Source organism: Physeter macrocephalus, unplaced genomic scaffold (genome assembly GCF_002837175.3).
Source record: "Physeter macrocephalus isolate SW-GA unplaced genomic scaffold, ASM283717v5 random_1364, whole genome shotgun sequence".
NCBI lineage: Eukaryota > Metazoa > Chordata > Mammalia > Artiodactyla > Physeteridae > Physeter > Physeter macrocephalus.
This window is the reverse complement of record NW_021146436.1, coordinates 1-16,388: the sequence shown is the minus strand read 5'-3', so window position 1 is coordinate 16,388 and position 16,388 is coordinate 1. Positions and strand designations below refer to the sequence as shown.

The 16,388-nt window shown below is 55.0% G+C and overlaps 1 protein-coding gene across 3 annotated transcripts; it reads left to right on the top strand.

Annotated features, from left to right (window-relative positions):
* The first annotated feature begins 972 nt into the window (after positions 1 to 972).
* ZBTB21 (zinc finger and BTB domain containing 21) lies at positions 973 to 16,382 on the top strand. 3 transcript variants are annotated; one of them, XM_024120344.2, is made up of 4 exons: positions 1,527 to 2,025; positions 2,454 to 2,544; positions 3,991 to 4,188; positions 12,409 to 16,382. In XM_024120344.2, exon 4 carries the CDS (start codon positions 12,421 to 12,423, stop codon positions 15,562 to 15,564), a length of 3,144 nt encoding a protein of 1,047 aa, XP_023976112.1. In that variant the 5' UTR covers positions 1,527 to 2,025; positions 2,454 to 2,544; positions 3,991 to 4,188; positions 12,409 to 12,420; the 3' UTR covers positions 15,565 to 16,382. The 3 variants fall into 3 exon arrangements, with proteins under 3 accessions (XP_023976110.1, XP_023976112.1, XP_023976111.1); XM_024120342.3 differs by lacking the exons at positions 1,527 to 2,025; positions 2,454 to 2,544 and adding an exon at positions 973 to 1,078; XM_024120343.3 differs by lacking the exon at positions 1,527 to 2,025 and having other exon boundaries at positions 2,296 to 2,544.
* The last annotated feature ends 6 nt before the right edge of the window (positions 16,383 to 16,388 follow it).

Below are 16,388 nucleotides of genomic sequence, written 5' to 3'. Positions count from 1 at the left end.
TCTGATCTGTTTTGTTTACCTTGCCTAACAGAAGCTTTCTATAGAGTTAGTGTTTAGTTTGGCATTTCTGTTACACTTAATTTTCTGGTTTTGAATGAGAGGGAAGTGAGTTTTCTAAATAATGGGCTTGTAATACTCATGCAAGAAAACGACAGTCTAGGAGACAGCAATTGAGAATTGATATTAGAGAAAATAAGTTGCCCAGCGATCGCTTAAGCCAATGCCTATTAAAAGTGAAGGTTTTTGTCTGTGAACACGCAGCTGACAAGTAGATGCCATGCGAGGCTGAAGAGCAGAGCTGCCACCCCCATCTGCTCAGGCGGGGTGAACCTGGAGGCCCGTCCACCCCAAGTCAGCACCGAGCGGTCCCCAGCGATCGGACCGCCCAGCTGGGAGGAAACGTTAGCGCCCAGGTCGGTTCTCGGCAGGTCGCACGCCGCACGCCGCGCGCCTCCACGCCCGCCGAGAGGCGTCCGCGCCGCCGAGATGCACCTGGACCCGGGCACCAAGGGGCTGCCGTCGGAGAACAGTCCTCCGAGGGCCGAGCGGAGGCGCCGCCGCAGCGCGCCGGGCCGGGAAGGGGCACCACCCAGCGAGCCCACCGGCGCGTGTCCCCGCGGCGCCAAGCCCACCGGGACCGCCGGGCAGAGCGCGGTCCGCGCCTCCGCGATACGCGCCCCTCCGGCCGCCGCCGCCTCCCCTCAGGGCGGCCCACGGGGGACGCGCGCCCCGCCTCGGGCGGGGGGAGGACGCGGGCGCGTGCGGCTCGGGAGGAGGAACACCGGGCGGAAGGCGCGCGCGGGAGGACGCGGCGGCGGTGGCGGCGAGCCGGCTGCCACCGGGCCCGCCCTCGCCCGGCCCCCCGCGCCGCGCACCTCCCTCGCCCCGCCCCCCGGCGCCTGGCGGCCAATCACAGAGCCGCGCACGTGACGAGCGCTGCCTGCGATGACCTCATCCCTGGTGTGGGATGACGTCAAATTCAAGATGGATGGAATCACAGCGGCAGCGGCGGCTGCGGCGCGCGCGAGCCGAGTGTGAGCGGGAAGGGGCCTGGCGTCTGCCTCGGGGCTGAAGACCGGTGAGTAACTGTCAGGCCCCTGGCCCTAGGAGAACTGCGGGGCCCGTGGGAGGCCAGAGCCTCCCCGCAAAACGCGGCCTTTCCTGACGTAACTCTGAGGTGATTTCTCTCCTCCTTTTTCTCTCCGCCGGCGGGTTGCGGGCTCGGAGCGCTTCTGCGCGTGCGCCGGGCTCGGCTCTCACCGAGCATGCCCCGGGCTCCCACGTAGCCCGTCGTGCCTTTACACTGCGCACGCTCCTTGCCCGCACTTGGCCTCGCCCTCGCCACTGCGCACGCTCCGTCCCTCACTGGGCTTCCCTCGCCGGGCCCGGCGCCCCTGCGCCGGGCGGTTGGGGCGCCTTCCGGCCGCGGGCGCGTGCTGCATCCCCGGCAGGCGTGGAGGCCGGCCGGTGTCTGCCGGGGCGCGCGGGCGTACGCGGAAGCTGCGGGGCGGGGGATCCCCGCACCTGCCGCGGCCCGCGCCCCCGCCCCACCGGCCCTCGAGCCCCGCCTGGCGGCCGCCGGCGCATCTAACCGATGACCCGAGTGGACTGCTTGCCCCGCCCCGCCTCGCCTCCTGGCCGGCCCCCCGCAGACCCCCGGGAGGGCCTGTCTCCCCGACTCTCCAGCGCTGGCCCCGAGCGTCTCTGCTGGAATGCGGAGGGACTCCCCCGGGAAAGCCCCCGTCCGAAACCTGCGGCCGGAGGCGTAGGTTGCCGACCGGCCGCTCTGGAGACCCCCGCCCAGAGACCTCCGCTGGCCGGACTCCCCAAGATCTTTTCTCGCCCAGACCGCTTACCTGGCGCGCGTTCACTGGCCCCCGTACGGGAGAGCATGGCTGTGACCGCGGGAGCGCCCCTCGGTCCTGGCCCTCCGCCCCGGTTGCTGCGCGCTCCAACCGCAGCGCCGCGCGGTTCTGGAGGACGCCGCTTCGGCAGCACGGTTTAGCGGGGTGACCGTAGAGACAGGTTCTCCAGCGGGGCGGCCTGGCGGTGGGAGGTGGGGGAAGCAGTGCACAGCGCCCTGGGGGTCTTAGGGCGGGAGCCACCAGCCCCGCTCACGCCAGGCATCTGAGGGCGCCAGGTATTCCGCAGCGTCCAGGACTGTTGACCGCGGTGACCCTGCGTCATCCATGGGGAGCCTGCGTTGCGGTCCGGAAGAAAGTGGGTTAATCCGTGTCAGAAAGGCTTGTCGTTGACAGTTACTTTTGCAAACTTTTACCCGCTGGTGCTCGGAGTAAATCCTTCATCCACCTTAATGACTAACGGTCATGACGTTTAAATATGAGTACCAGTAACTATCGATGGTAAAAAGAAAGTAGACATGGGGGGCATTGGTTCACTTAAAAATAACGTTGCATCTAATTTATTCTTCCTTTTTACACTGTTCGGTGTAGAGGGTGCTTCATTCTCTGGAAATAAAAGTTGGAAAGGATATGACCCCCCGCCCTTGAGGAACCTGACCGTGTTCATGGCAGGGCGTGTTAGGTGTGTAACAGAAGAGGAGCCCAGAGTATTGAGAGGGTCTCTGGGTGAGGGGAGGTGACCGGAGGGGCCAGAGCCAGCGGGGGTGAGGAGAGCAGACGCCAGGGCTGATCACGAGCAAGGCTTGACGGGGTGGTCCCCGGCTACAAAGGAAAGAGAAGAGGTTTCCAGTTTGGGAGACCCGCTGGCTGGCAGCACACCGAACTAAACAGGAAATGTGTGGGGACCGGCAGATGTGGGAGGGTAGGGTCCTAGGTACCATCCTGGACAAGAGGGCTGTCCTGTGATGGACGAGTCCCGAGAAGCCTCAGCAGGGATACAGAGTTGGGAGTCATCGGCCGGTAGGAATTAAGGCCACCGGCGCTCACACACAAAGCGAAGACCGCTGCCACGCGCTGCTCTCTGTGCCGGATGCTGGAGCAGCAGAGATGAGCCAGCCCAGGCCTCGAGCCTTAGTGATGGTTTCTCTCTTTGGCCAGTAGGCACCTGCTTGGCCTGTGCTAAGCATTAGGAATACACAGCTGACAACAAGGGTTCTTCCTTTTAAGGACTCTCACGAGAGGGTAGATATAAAGGCAGATCATTCAAAATAGTTGTGTTATTGCAGAGGAGACGAAGTATTGTGGTAGCTTAGATGGCTGAGCTACTGGCCAGGAGCACATCACTAGAGCTTTGTAGAGATGGTGACGTTTGAGCTGGATCTTTCTGTAGAGGTTAGCCAAGTAAAGGAAAGGTAAGAAAGATAGTCGGTGGAAATTGCGTGTGCAAGTTTGTAGGGCAGATGCTCACCCTCATGCTGTCCAGTGAGGGTGGAGAGATGAATTGTGATCAGAATATGAAGACTCTTGCATGCCAGTCTGTAGAGTTTGCATTTGATCTAGGGAGGAATAGAAAAATCCATATAGTATTCTAAAGGGCACTGGTGGGACCAGCTCTGCTTCAGGAAAACAAATAAAAGGCACAGTTTCCACTCCTGCATCTAATTAGAGTGTCAGCCTACAGAAAAATCAACAGATATTTACTGTCGTGTGAGATACCACGTTGGGCATTGTGAAGAGCGTCAAAAGACATTAAATAGATTCCGAGTCCATAAATAGCTTACATTTCTGCTGGGGAGACAGACAACTTACAGTATACGGCACTGAATAAACACTGCATAAATGGTGTCCCTCTGTAATACTGCAGTTGAAAGGCGTTTGCTCGTTATAAACTGCAGTGGTCAAGGAAGGTGTGTATTTTAGTTAGCTAGGGCTGCCGTAACAGAGCACCACAGATTGGGGGCCCTGAACACCAGAAATGTATTTTTCCCACAATTCTGGATCCTAGAAGTCCAAGATGAAGGCTCTGGCAGGCTCGATTTCTCCAGAGCCCTCAGCTTGTGGACAGTCGTCTTCTCTGTCTTCACATGGTTTCTCTCTGTGTCTGTGTCCTTATCTCCATCTCTTACAGGAACACCAGTCACGTTGGATTAGGGCCCACCCTTAAGGCCTCATTACAACCTACGGTCTCTTAGAAGACCCTGTCTCCACATACGCTTACATTCTGAGGTGCTGGGGGTTAGGACTTCGACCTAGGAATCGCAGGGGACAGTCCAGCCCATGACCGAAGGCTTAATGGAGGAAATGGCCTTGAGCTGAGCTTTGAAGGGTGAGTAACGTTCAGCTGAGTGGTGTCGGGGGCGGGGTTGGGGGGGTCTGGGACATTGCAGATTGGGTGACAGAGGAAGCAAGACCTGTGGGTGGTGTCTCAGAGACAAAGCATCTGAAGCAGGAAGTTATCACGAGGCGATAACTAAAGAAAAGAAAATTTAAAAAGTAGTTTGAAACCAGATTTACAGAGCCTTGAAGTCCATGTTTTCAAAGTTTTGTATTTTAACCTAATGGAGAACCATCGTTTTTATCATTTTATTTCTGTTTACTCAGGTCTTAGGTCTCAGCTAAACTGTCACATCGAGGCATTTCCCGATCATCCCCTCCAAACCCTGGTTACCTCCCCCCAGTCAGAGCTCCCTATTTATTTCCATTGTAGCTCTTAGCACAGTCACAAGTTATCTTTTTTTTACTTGTTTCCCTGCTCATCGTCTGATTTACCCCACTGGAAAGCGGGGGCCTTGTCTGTTCTGTGCGACCCTGTATTTCACGTGTGTCTCACTGTGCCTTGCCCGTAATAGGAGCTCAGTAAAGAGGTTGAATTCCTCATAGTCATCCTTAATGTGTGCGTCCAGTGAATGATCAGAGTTTTGTTTTCGGAAGCGGAAGCTCAGTCACGATGGATTCGGAGGGCATGATAGGAAGGACGAATACCACTTGGAAATCTATTAGTCAGGGTCCTTTAATGACAAGAGCAGAAACGGCCAGGCCAGCTTGAATATAAAAAGAAATTTAAAGGTAGAGAGAGGGCTGCTCTTGACATTGAAGGAAAGACAAAGAATTGGGCCGGGAAGGACAAAAACCAAGGTAACTGCAGGAGCCTGTGTAGCGGGCACTGCAGGCTGCACTTTCAGGCCAGGGCTGAGATAAATCAGCTCCGCTAGTTGCTGCCTTTGTTATTCTCAGCCCATATTCCAAAGGAGAAAGTTTCTAATGGGCTGGGCATTGGTCGTGTGCCCAGTCCTGAGCGAGGGGAGTGCAGCGCCTCGGACTCCTCAGGACAGGGGTGCTCCAGCGGGGGAAGCACAACAGGAGGCTCTGCTCTGTTACCCGAGGTGCGCTCTGCTGGAGGAGGCGGCGCGCACACCCTTAGACCAAATCAGACCTCCCCGGGGGGAACGAAACCTGTGGTGAGGTGGGGTCCGAGGGGGTGACATCGCTGCTCCTGAAGGGTCAGATCAGCGAGGCTGGCTTTGAAATCCCAGGCGCTTTCGAGGCTGTCTGGACATCTGCATTGTCTCCAAGTGAGCCATGCTGAGATGTAAACTCAGAGCTGACTGCCTGCCACCATCTCATAGTAAAATCAAACGGAGAGAGTCAGGCTAGACCCAGAGGTGAGGGTTTGCGGGTGAGCGGGGTGTGTGTTTATATTCCGGAGCCAAATGTAGATGCTTTGTTTTTCTGACTGCATGTTTGCGTCGTGTTACATGCATTCCTTCTTTCTCCCAGTGTCATGGTTAGGGCTATATAAGCAATCTCCAGCATTCTAAAGGATTGTGTGCCCAGATTTCAGTTTCACATTAATGTTTTGGATTAAAGAGAGAGTTTCCTATAGAACTGGAGGTAAGGGTTTTGTGGGCTGGTCTTGGAGCAAGTTTGATTTACAGTGTACCTTAGCTCTGATACCAGCCTGAGTGTTCGTCTCCAAAACTCGAAAGCTGCTGTGAGGTTATTTTGGTCCCTTCTCATCTCCCCTTCTGGGCCCATTGTTCACCTCCTGATGTCCTTTTATCCGAGTGTCTAGCTCTGCTTTGCTTCTGTTTATATCCCCGGAATGTTCTATAGTCCAGGATTGCCTGCCTTTCCTCCATCTCCTTAAAAATCTTAACTTCCTACAGTTGGTATAAAGAGGGAATTATTTGCATTGAATTACGTTATATTAAGATATGAATTCCCTGCCCCTCTTAGCACTCGGTACCTGAGGACTTAGAGGTGGTGGTATGAAATAGTTTTCTGGAATCCAGTTGTGAAGTGCTCCGTAGCCATTCTAGGGAACTGGAACTTCATTCAGGCCAGGGGCTTCTGGAGTTTTTAAGCCCTGGCACTATTAGATGCATGTTTCTGGAAAGTATCTACAGTAGAATGGTGAAGAGTGGAAGCTGTAGTATTGATATCATTATAATTGTCCGGTAAGCAACGAGTCCCCCATCTTCCCTCAGGTCCCCACTGTTCATTCATCGACCCTCCCACCCCTCGGCCCAATTAACTGCTTCCTGTAAACAGTATTCTCAGCACTTTTTGCATGCTTCGTTATATTTAGTCTTCCATGTCTGTCCTACCATGGAAATGTTCAGGAAAGGAAGAAGAGGAAGTAAAGTGCCTGCACGCAGACGGTAAACACTGTATGTACCAGGAGCTTGCACGCATACGGCGTCTTTTGTTCTTCGTAAGAATCCTATGTGGTGGGCAGTGTTAGCCCCACTGAACAGGTTGAGGAAACGTGTACTCAGGTTGAGTGATCTTTACAAGGTTACATACCTAATAAGTGGCAAAGCCAGGATTTGAGACAAGTAGACTAATTTGAAAGTCTTTCCCGTGGAGCTATAGTGACGGCCATGAACTGTTAACTGTAAAGATTCTCTCATTTTGAAATATCAGGAAACAACATGAAATAGAAACAATTTAGGCAGAGTTTGGGAAGATATTTGTGTGTAGGGATCCAAGTGGTAAGCAAGCCCGCCCCGCTTCAGGAGCTGGGTTTCCTGGGGGATTTCCTCCCCGCTTTTTCTATGCTAGAGGGGCCTTTTCTTCCACGTTTCACCCACTTTTCTTGTAAGAGCACCAAGGTTTCCACCGTGACCGAAGTGGTGGTGGGAGCTCGGGCGCTGGAGACTCCTGGAGATGAGCAGTGGGTAGGAGGGGCCGGGGATGTGGCCACAGCGCGCGTGTCCGCGTCAGAGCCTGCAGACCGGGCTGCGCTGTCCTCCGTGAGTCAGAGGTCCTGAGTGTCCATGGGAGATTGGAGTCTGATGACCCAGCAGATTTATGTTGGAGAAGGTACCTCCAGCACCAAAGCTGGCCTCACCTGAGGCTGAAGAGCAGAACAGCACGCGGCTTTGAGCGTTCAGTCCGCACATCCACCAGCTACAAAGGGTTTTCTGGATTATCTCATGACACGCAGCAGTCATGATTCTCACCCCCGTTTTTGCCTGCGTTCTTAGTGTAGCATTATATATATATATATATATATATATTTTTTTTTTTTTTTTTTTTTTTTTTTTTTTTTTTTGCAGCGCGCGGGCCTCTCACTGTTGCGGCCTCTCCCGCTGCGGAGCACTGGCTCCGGACGCGCAGGCTCAGCGGCCACGGCTCATGGGCTCAGCTGCTCCGCGGCATGTGGGATCTTCCCGGACCCGGGCACGAACCCGTGTCCCCTGCATGGGCAGGCGGACTCTCAACCACTGCGCCACCAGGGAAGCCTGCATTTTATATTTTTAATGAATTTGTGAAACTCAATAAATATACCTACTGTGTCATTAAAACACACAAAATTCCAAAATGTTAATTGTTTGCAGCTAGACCAGGAAAGGGGCCATTGTTAAGCTCTGATGATTGAATTAAAAGGTAAAAGCAAGGGCCTCTGCGTGAAGGTGAGGAGTCTGCACTGTGTGCTCCTGTCACCCCAGACACCTAGAGCCCTTTTCCTGGGCTCCTGAAGAGGCTGGGAGAGGTCACTGTCCTCCGATGACCCTTGGGGGGGACCTTAATTTTGCTCCCAGGGCCTCATGCCTCCACCCCCTCCCCAGCCTCATGACCCGCCCTCCCCTACATGTGTCTTTTGCTCCAGCCAGGCACTTGGTCTTGGCTCTGTGTACTGGACACACTGCTCCTGTCCTTGCAATGTCCTTCACCCTTCCTTCCTGACTCCCGTATTTTCTGACTCCTGCCTGTTCAGGAAACTTCTTTTGTAGAATCCCTTCCCTGACCTTCCTCTCACCTGGATCCAGTGCCATCGCCTGTACTCCAGCTGTACCTTTGCACCCTGCTGCCTGGTGCTTAGCACACCGGAGTGTGTGGTGGATTGACTTGTCCTGTTCCCACGCAAGACTAAGAGCTGTAAGGCAGGACCATGCTTGTCAGACTGCCACCCTCCCTGTCTGGCCAGTTCTAGCACATACTAGACTGGTGCCCAACCATGAGAAGTGTGTAACGTGATGACCAAGAATCCAGGCTCTGGGGCCCGACTCCCAGCCCCACAGTTAACTGACGGGGCGACCTTAGGCACACTACCTGACCTCTCGATGCCTCGGTTTCCTAATTTGTAAAACAGGGATGATGGCCGTGCCTAGCTCGGATGTTTATGTGGGAATTAAAAGAGGAAACTAGAGGTTGGTATGGTGTGCAGGTGAAGAGCATGGCCTCCAGAGCCAAGTCACCTGGTGTGAATTCTGCTCTGCTCCTTACTATCTGTGCAAACTTGAGCCTCAGGCACATAGCCTTAACCCCGTGTGCCTCAGTTTTCTCAGCTGTAAAATGGGGATAATGATGGTACTACCTCCTAGGGTTGGTGTAAATACTGAGTTAAAGCCTGCAAACTGTTCAGAATGCTGCGTGGGCAGAGTAAGCGCTCAGATGTTAGCTGCTGTTCATGCCCGATCAGTGTCTAGGGAATGGTATGGAAAAATCAATACCTGGAGCTGTTCCGCACTGGTTATCAGGAATTTGGACGTGCTTAGCCACTTTTCAAGCAGGCGCCCTCGTTGATGACTGAATTAAGGCTAGAGTCAAATGAATAGTTTTAAATTCCAAATACTTTTCGAGGACAGTGACTACTCCTCTTACAACTCCACTCTCAGTGACTTATCTTTCCCTAATTCCCTGTTTCGTTCAAAAAGTACGGAAGCCTGTGGTTTAGGGATTAGAAGCAGTTACTTAGAACAAAAATAGAGGTCACGATAATTTGAAGGAAGAAAAAGGAGGAAACTTTGCCGAACAATGAGCAGTGAGAAAATGCGGGCTTTTGGCCTGTAGGGACGGGAGCGGATGGTGCGTGCATTAGCGTTGCTCGTGTCCAGGGGTGTGGAGAGTCTCACTTGGTCTAGTCCTCACGCAGTCCCTTGGTTTCTTAGTTGGCGTTTCCCCCAAAAGCAGACCCTGAGACAAGGATTCAAGTGTAGATGTTTATTTGGAAAGTGATCCCAGGAAGCATAAGAAAGGTTGCAGGGGAAGTGAAGCAGGAAAGGATGGATGCCCGTGAAGGGTACACGAATGACCAGGTTCCTGCTCACGTTTAGAATCTCTAAACTGAACTCCCGAAAAAATTCTGAACCAGGTTTTCAAGCTTCATCTCAAGTAAGGACATCCTTCCAGTTCTGGCAGAAACCGTGGGGACACCCTTAACTCCTCACCTTCTTACCCTCTGCAGTCAGTCCATTAGACATCCGAATGACTGCTTTACCTCCGGCGCTGCCCCGCTGCTCCGGGCACTGTGCTGTCTCGCCTGCATCAGTGCGGTGGCCTCCTAGCTGACTTCCCAGCTTACAGCCTCTCCCATGGCCCATTCTTTGCAACATAGCCAGAGGGACCTTCTAAACAGAATGCAGGTCGTTGTCATTCCTCCTCTCAGAACCCTCCAACAGCTGCCCTGGTACCAAGCGCAGCCCTTCCAGTGGTCCCCCCAGCCCCGCAGTGTCTCCTCAGCCTCCGTCAGTGTCATCAGCCACAGCTTCTTCAGCTCTGCTCCAGCCCTGCCGTGACCTTGTCTCTTCCGGTGCCCATGTGCTCTTCCCTCAGTGATCCTCACGGCTCATCCTTGCGTCCTGCAAGCCTTCTGAAATGTCACTTTGTTGAGTGAGTGACTAGGTGGATGACGTGGAAGTTCTGGCGAAGCTTGTAGTGTGTTACAGGTGCTGAATAAATGGTAGCGATTACGGTTCTCTTTTCTGGTTCTCACAGTAGCATTATCATCCCTGCTGTACAGTGGGGAACGCTGAGGTTCAGAGAGGTTGGTTAGCTTAGAGCACTGACCTTCAGACTGTCTCCACTCTGACCCACAGGTAATCTAGAGATGATTTAAAGTATGTGGGAGGATGTGCATGGGTTATATGCAGATACTACACCATTTTATATAAGGGACTTGAGCATCTGTGGATTTCGGTGTCTGCAGGCTTCCTGGAACCAATCCCCTGCAGATACTGAGGGACCGCTGTACATCTCACCCCAGTGCCCGCTGACGTGTGTGGAAATGTATGCGTAGAACTTGTGAAAGTTTCACAAGATCGTAGCCAGCCTTCCTACATTTGAGACATTGGGACTTTTCTACTCTGCCCTAGTCATTGTTTTCAGTTGTTCACTTCAGACCACTACATTGATTTTAAGAAGCCCTTTTGAAAAGTCCTCGTCCAAGCTTTTGATTCTGCATCTGCTGCTTTGCCCTGTGGCAACACTGAACTAGCTGTCTCAAAACTTAATTGCACTAAAAATCGTGTTCAGAACACGGCTGAGTTATGAGTGTGGCATTATAAGCTTATTTTTTTCTCTGCTGACCTCTGTAAAGGATGACAGGGGTTTCTTTGCACATAAATAGATGTGTGATCACAAAGACGGTAGAGTAGGATCAAGGGAGAAATTTAAATGGTCAATCAAAAAAAAGGAAGGGAAAATCTCCTTCTCAAGCACTCACCATCGAGGTGAAACGATGCCAGGCAAGAATGAACTGCAGCTCGGTGCAAGCTGACCAAGGCAGTTGCCTGTGGACGGGCTCCAGGCGTCGTCTCTGGAAGCAAAGTCACGTCTCCCGGTCGGTCAGGTGGAGTCAGTACCTCAGCAGGAGCCAGATCAGTGGTGAAGAAGACCGGGGATCACTCTTGGTCACTCCAGGTGGTGGCCTGAGAAACTCTTCCCTGCAGATTCTCCTGAAGAGCGCCGAGGCTGGTTGACCAGCAAAGCCTGGTCCTTTGAAGCCCGAGGAGAACCTGCAAACGTGCGGGTGCCGTGTTTGGTGTATCTCTGGCTCACCCTCTAGGGAATGATAAAACTGTCCAAATAGTCTTAGTTACTCTGAATCCATTTTATATTAAAAAATAAATGTCATAACTATTTTAAAGAACAAGATGGCATTATAAAACCAACCCAGAGAGACGAGACATTACCGTAGCAGCAGCCTGAGGGAAGTGTCAGATTTGGAGAGTCAGGCGTCCTCTCTGTGTGAAATGGCTTCGTCTTCATCAGGGGTTAATCTGGACCCTTTTATGCTGAATTAAATATCTATTAACCCTGCAGTTTCTGAAAATTAATTGCACATTTGTCAAGTCCTTACTAGGTATGAGATACAGGCTCATGTAATTTTCACGGCAGCCCTGAAGGAGGGCACGGCTGTTACCCGTCTCACGTGAGGGACCTGCTGATCTGAGATGCCAGTGGACCACAAGGGAGGATCTCAACCCCAGCCCCTCGGCAGACGCCCACCCCCGCCACCAGCCCCCCACTAGGCCTTTAGATCTCACCTTTAGATTTGAAGAGAGTTTCAGTGAAATCTCAAGTCAAACCCCTTAGTTTAGAATTAGTATAATTAAGTTTAGATCCAGGCTAAAGCTTCTACTGTGCTATTGTTGAAAGTGTAATTTGGTAAGAAAATAGTGTTCGGATTGCAAGGTGTTTAGCATAAGAAAGAAAATAAACTTTTTTATTCTTTACTATTTCTGACCTTCGCTAAACACTGTGATGCAATCGTAATTAGCAAATGATTTCCCTCTTTCCAAATTCGTACCTATTTTTGAGACCTCTACTTTACAGCCTCTTGTTAATTCACATTGTGTTTAATCATATCCAGTAATAAAACTGCTTTCCTTTCAGAATTACGGACTTTATGGGGTTTGGTACTTCATACTCTCTGAGCCAATAAGGAATAGAATTAAGCCTCCGACGGATATGGGCCCTAAATATGGATAATAAACCTTGTTTTCAAATATTGCTTCTCTACGTACCTGCCAAGTTCTAGCTGCCTTTTTGCTGGTATGGAAATGCCTGTTACAGACCTTAGTGCTTAAAATTCTTCAGTTTTAATGACTGATGACCTGCGTAAGCCATGAGACTTGGTTCTGTATATTTTCCTTGTTATTTAAGTAAGATTGTTCATCTAGAAACCTCTTGTTGGGCCACAGTCTGCTAAGCATTGGCACCTGTGAGAAGACAGCTGACGTTCCCGGCCCTCGAGGAGCCCTCATCTGGGGGAGCGTCTCACCACCCTGTTCACGGCGATTGCACGTTTGTCTTTCAGGTGAGCCCGAGCATGGAGGGGCTGCTGCATTACATCAACCCAGCCCACGCCATCTCTCTCCTGAGCGCCCTCAACGAGGAGCGCCTCAAAGGGCAGCTGTGCGACGTGCTCCTGATCGTGGGGGACCAGAAGTTCCGCGCGCATAAGAATGTCCTGGCTGCCAGCAGTGAGTACTTCCAGAGCTTATTCACAAATCAGGAGAACGAGTCACAAACTGTGTTCCAGCTGGACTTCTGTGAGCCAGATGCTTTTGACAATGTGCTGAACTACATCTATTCTTCGTCTTTATTTGTGGAGAAAGGCAGCCTTGCTGCTGTGCAGGAACTAGGCTACAGCCTGGGCATCTCCTTTCTGACCAACATCGCTTCTAAGACGCCCCAGGCCCCCTTTCCAACGTGTCCCAACAGAAAGAAGCCCTTCGCAGAAGACGATGAGAACAGTTCTCAGAAGAGAAGCGTCATCGTTTGTCAAGGTAGAAACGAGGCCCAGGGGAAAACCGTGAGTCAGAATCCAGCCGACCTCGGCCACCCGCCCCGGCCCTCGCCCGGCCTCGCCGTCCAGGCCAACGCCAGTAAGGCCCCCGGTCCCAAGCCCACGGAGCCAGCGCACCACGTGGCGGCAGCTGAGAAGAGTCGGCCGAAAGATGGCCCCGCGGGCCTCGCGAGGCCCCCCGAGCTCGCCGGGCCGTCGGAGGAGCCGAGCCGAGGCGGCCTGGCCAAGCGGGGCGCGGCGCCGCCTTCCAAGCCCCCGCAGGAGCGGGCGGCCGCGGACGAGAGGCCGGGCGCCGGCGCGCCGCCGCCCAGAGGCGCGGCCGTGGAGCTGGCGCTGCGGAGCCCGCGGCCGCCCGTGCTGTCTCTGCGCGGCGCCCCGGAGACGCCCTTCCTGCTGAAGGAGGCGGGCCGGGGCGGCGGGCCGGGCGAGGACAGGAACCTGCTCTACTACTCCAGGCTGGGGCTGGTGATCCCGGCCGGGGGGCCGGCGCCCGGGGGCCAGGGCGTGGACAGGAGCGGCCCGCTCGTCAAGAGCCTCCTCCGCCGCTCGCTGTCCATGGACAGCCAGGTCCCCGTCTTCGCGCCCGCCGCCGACCTGCCGCCCCCGCCGGGCTCGGGCGACGCGGCGGGGCGCGCGCTCGGCGCCTTCTCTCAGGGGCCGTCCTCCAGGGACGCGAGCGAGGCGGCCGCCCCCGACGCCCGGGCGCCGGCCCCGCAGCCGCACCGCCTCAGGTCCTTCAGCGCCTCTCAGCCGGCGGAGCGGCCGGGGGCGGCCCCCGGGCCCGAGGTGCGGGTCAAGGCCGAGCCGCGCAGCCCCCCGGAGCCCGGCGACATCATCCGCGTCACCGTGGGGGACGCCGCGGCCGCCACGAGGGACCTGGTCCCGCAGGCGGACGACGACCGGCAAGACGCGAGCCGACTCCCGGCCAAGAGGCGGTTCCAGGCGGACAGGAGGCTGCCGGCCAAGCAGCCGAAGGCCGAGGGCCGGGGCTCGCCGGGCGCGGGAGACCCCCGTGCGGAGCGCTCGAGCCCGCCTCTCCTCGAGGCCGCCTTCCCGGCTTCTGACTTGAGCAAGGACGAATTCGGCGAGCTGGAGGGAGCGAGACCAAACAAAAAATTTAGATGCAGACACTGCCTTAAGATCTTTAGATCCACGGCCGGCCTTCACCGGCACGTGAACATGTACCACAACCCCGAGAAGCCCTACGCCTGCGACATCTGTCACAAGCGCTTTCACACCAACTTCAAAGTGTGGACGCACTGCCAGACGCAGCACGGCATCGTGAAGAACCCGTCCCCGGCCGCCAGCTCGCACGCCGTTTTGGACGAGAAGTTCCAGAGGAAGCTGATCGACATCGTGAGGGAGCGGGAGATTAAGAAGGCCCTGATCCTGAAGCTGCGGCGCGGCCGGCCCGGCTTCCAGGGCCCCGGCGGCTCCCCCGCGCAAGCCATCAAGAGGAGCCTGAGGTCGCGGGCCAAAGGCGCGTACGTGTGCACGGCCTGCGGGAAGGCCTACCGCTTCCTCTCCCAGCTCAAGCAGCACGTGAAGATGCACCCGGGAGAGAAGGCCCTCGGGGCCGGCAGGGCCGCCAGGCCCAGGGAGCGCGCGGCGCCCGGGGGCCCGGCGGGCGGCGGCTCGGAGCTCTACCTGTGCCGCCTCTGTAACGCCAAGCTCTCTTCTCTCCTAGAGCAGGGGAGCCACGAGCGCCTGTGCCGCACGGCCACCGTGTGCCCCTACTGCAGCCTCAGGTTCTTCTCGCCCGAGCTCAAGCGCGAGCACGAGGGCAAGTGCGAGTACCGCAAGCTGACCTGCCTGGAGTGCATGCGCACCTTCAAGTCGGCCTTCAGCATCTGGCGGCACCAGGTGGAGGTGCACAACCAGAACAGCATGGCCCCGGCCGCGGGCGCCTCCCCGCCCCGGCCCGACCTCAACGGCGAGGCCAGCGGCCCGGCCCGGCCGCAGGCCCTGCCCGAACCCGGCCGGGCCGACCCCGCCGCCGCCGCCGCCGCCGCCGCCGAAGACGACCCCGCGGGCGGCCACGGCCCCGAGCCCGTGAACTTCGACCCGGAAGACTCGCCCTGCCTCCCCGAAGACCTCAGCCTCTCCAGGCCGCTGAAGGTCCAGGTCAAAGAGGAGCCGGCGGAGGGGGCCGAGGAGGAGGCGCCCGAGCCCGGCGCGGCCCCCAAGGACCTGTGGCCGTGCGAGAAGTGCGGCAAGACCTTCCCGGCGCCCAAGCAGCTGGAGCGGCACCAAGAGCTGCTGTGCTCCGTGAAGCCCTTCATCTGCCACGTCTGCAACAAGGCTTTCCGCACCAACTTCCGGCTCTGGAGTCACTTCCAGTCCCACATGGCTCAGGCCGCCGAGGACCCGGCGCACAGGGAGCCCGAGGTGGGCCCGGGCCCCGCCGGCTCCCCGTCGCCGCCCCCTCTGCCCCCGCCACTGCCCAAGATCCAGCCCCTGGAGCCCGACAGCCCCACGGGCTTGCCCGAGAGCCCGGCTCCCAGCGCCGACAAGCTCTTCGCGGCCCGGGAGTCAGACACGCTGTTCTACCACGCGCCACCCCTCTCCGCGATCACGTTTAAAAGACAGTTTATGTGCAAGCTCTGCCATAGGACATTCAAGACGGCGTTCAGTCTCTGGAGCCACGAGCAAACCCACAGCTAAAAGGCCGCCCGCCTCGCTCCTAGGAGACCGGAGCCCCTCGCCGGATTTCAGCCTGTGTCGTGAGCTGTGTCATAAGGAACAAAATATCTTTCCGAAAGGAGTGATAAAGGTTGCAAACTGTCGCCCTTGAATATAAGTTTGAGGTGAACTGATGTTAATCAGCAATGTCCTTACTCAACCTAGAAAAACTCCAAAAAACCTTGTGCTTCTGGACCTTACAGTCACAGGATGACTTGACTTCATTACTGTTGAAATTTGTTCTTGGTCGTCTGCATGGTTCCTCATTCCATGGTATCACTATAATCTTTTACTTGAGGTGGTTTGGTTTTTTTTGTTTGTTTTTACTGATTTGCAATTAGTGAGACACTGTTCAAGTATTTCTTCTTTTGATTCTCTTAAGACGCCTAAGTTCTGGTTAAATCTCAGCCGTGTTTGTAAGTCCGAAACGTATCGGAACGAAGTGGAGTAGTTTGCAGTATTAAGATCTTAGAATACTTCAGCAATAAAAAAGAGATAAACCTCAACTTTAATAAGTTATCCTGACACTTGATAAAAATAAATATTTGGTATTTTGTGGTCATTGAGAACTTTTTTTGGTATGAAAATTGTGAGAAGCATAAATCAGCAATAGTAATACTTAGATTTTTATAGAATAATGAAAACTCGCTCTTGGGTCATTTCATATAATTAGTGATGGACGGCTTGGGAAGTGAAAACATTAAGATTTCTGGAAGCCCTCCACGTCGGTTCCAAAGCTTCGGTCGTGGCGGGCATGGTAATCGAAAGCGCTCCGTCACGGCTCTGAATCCAGACCAGCATCGAGG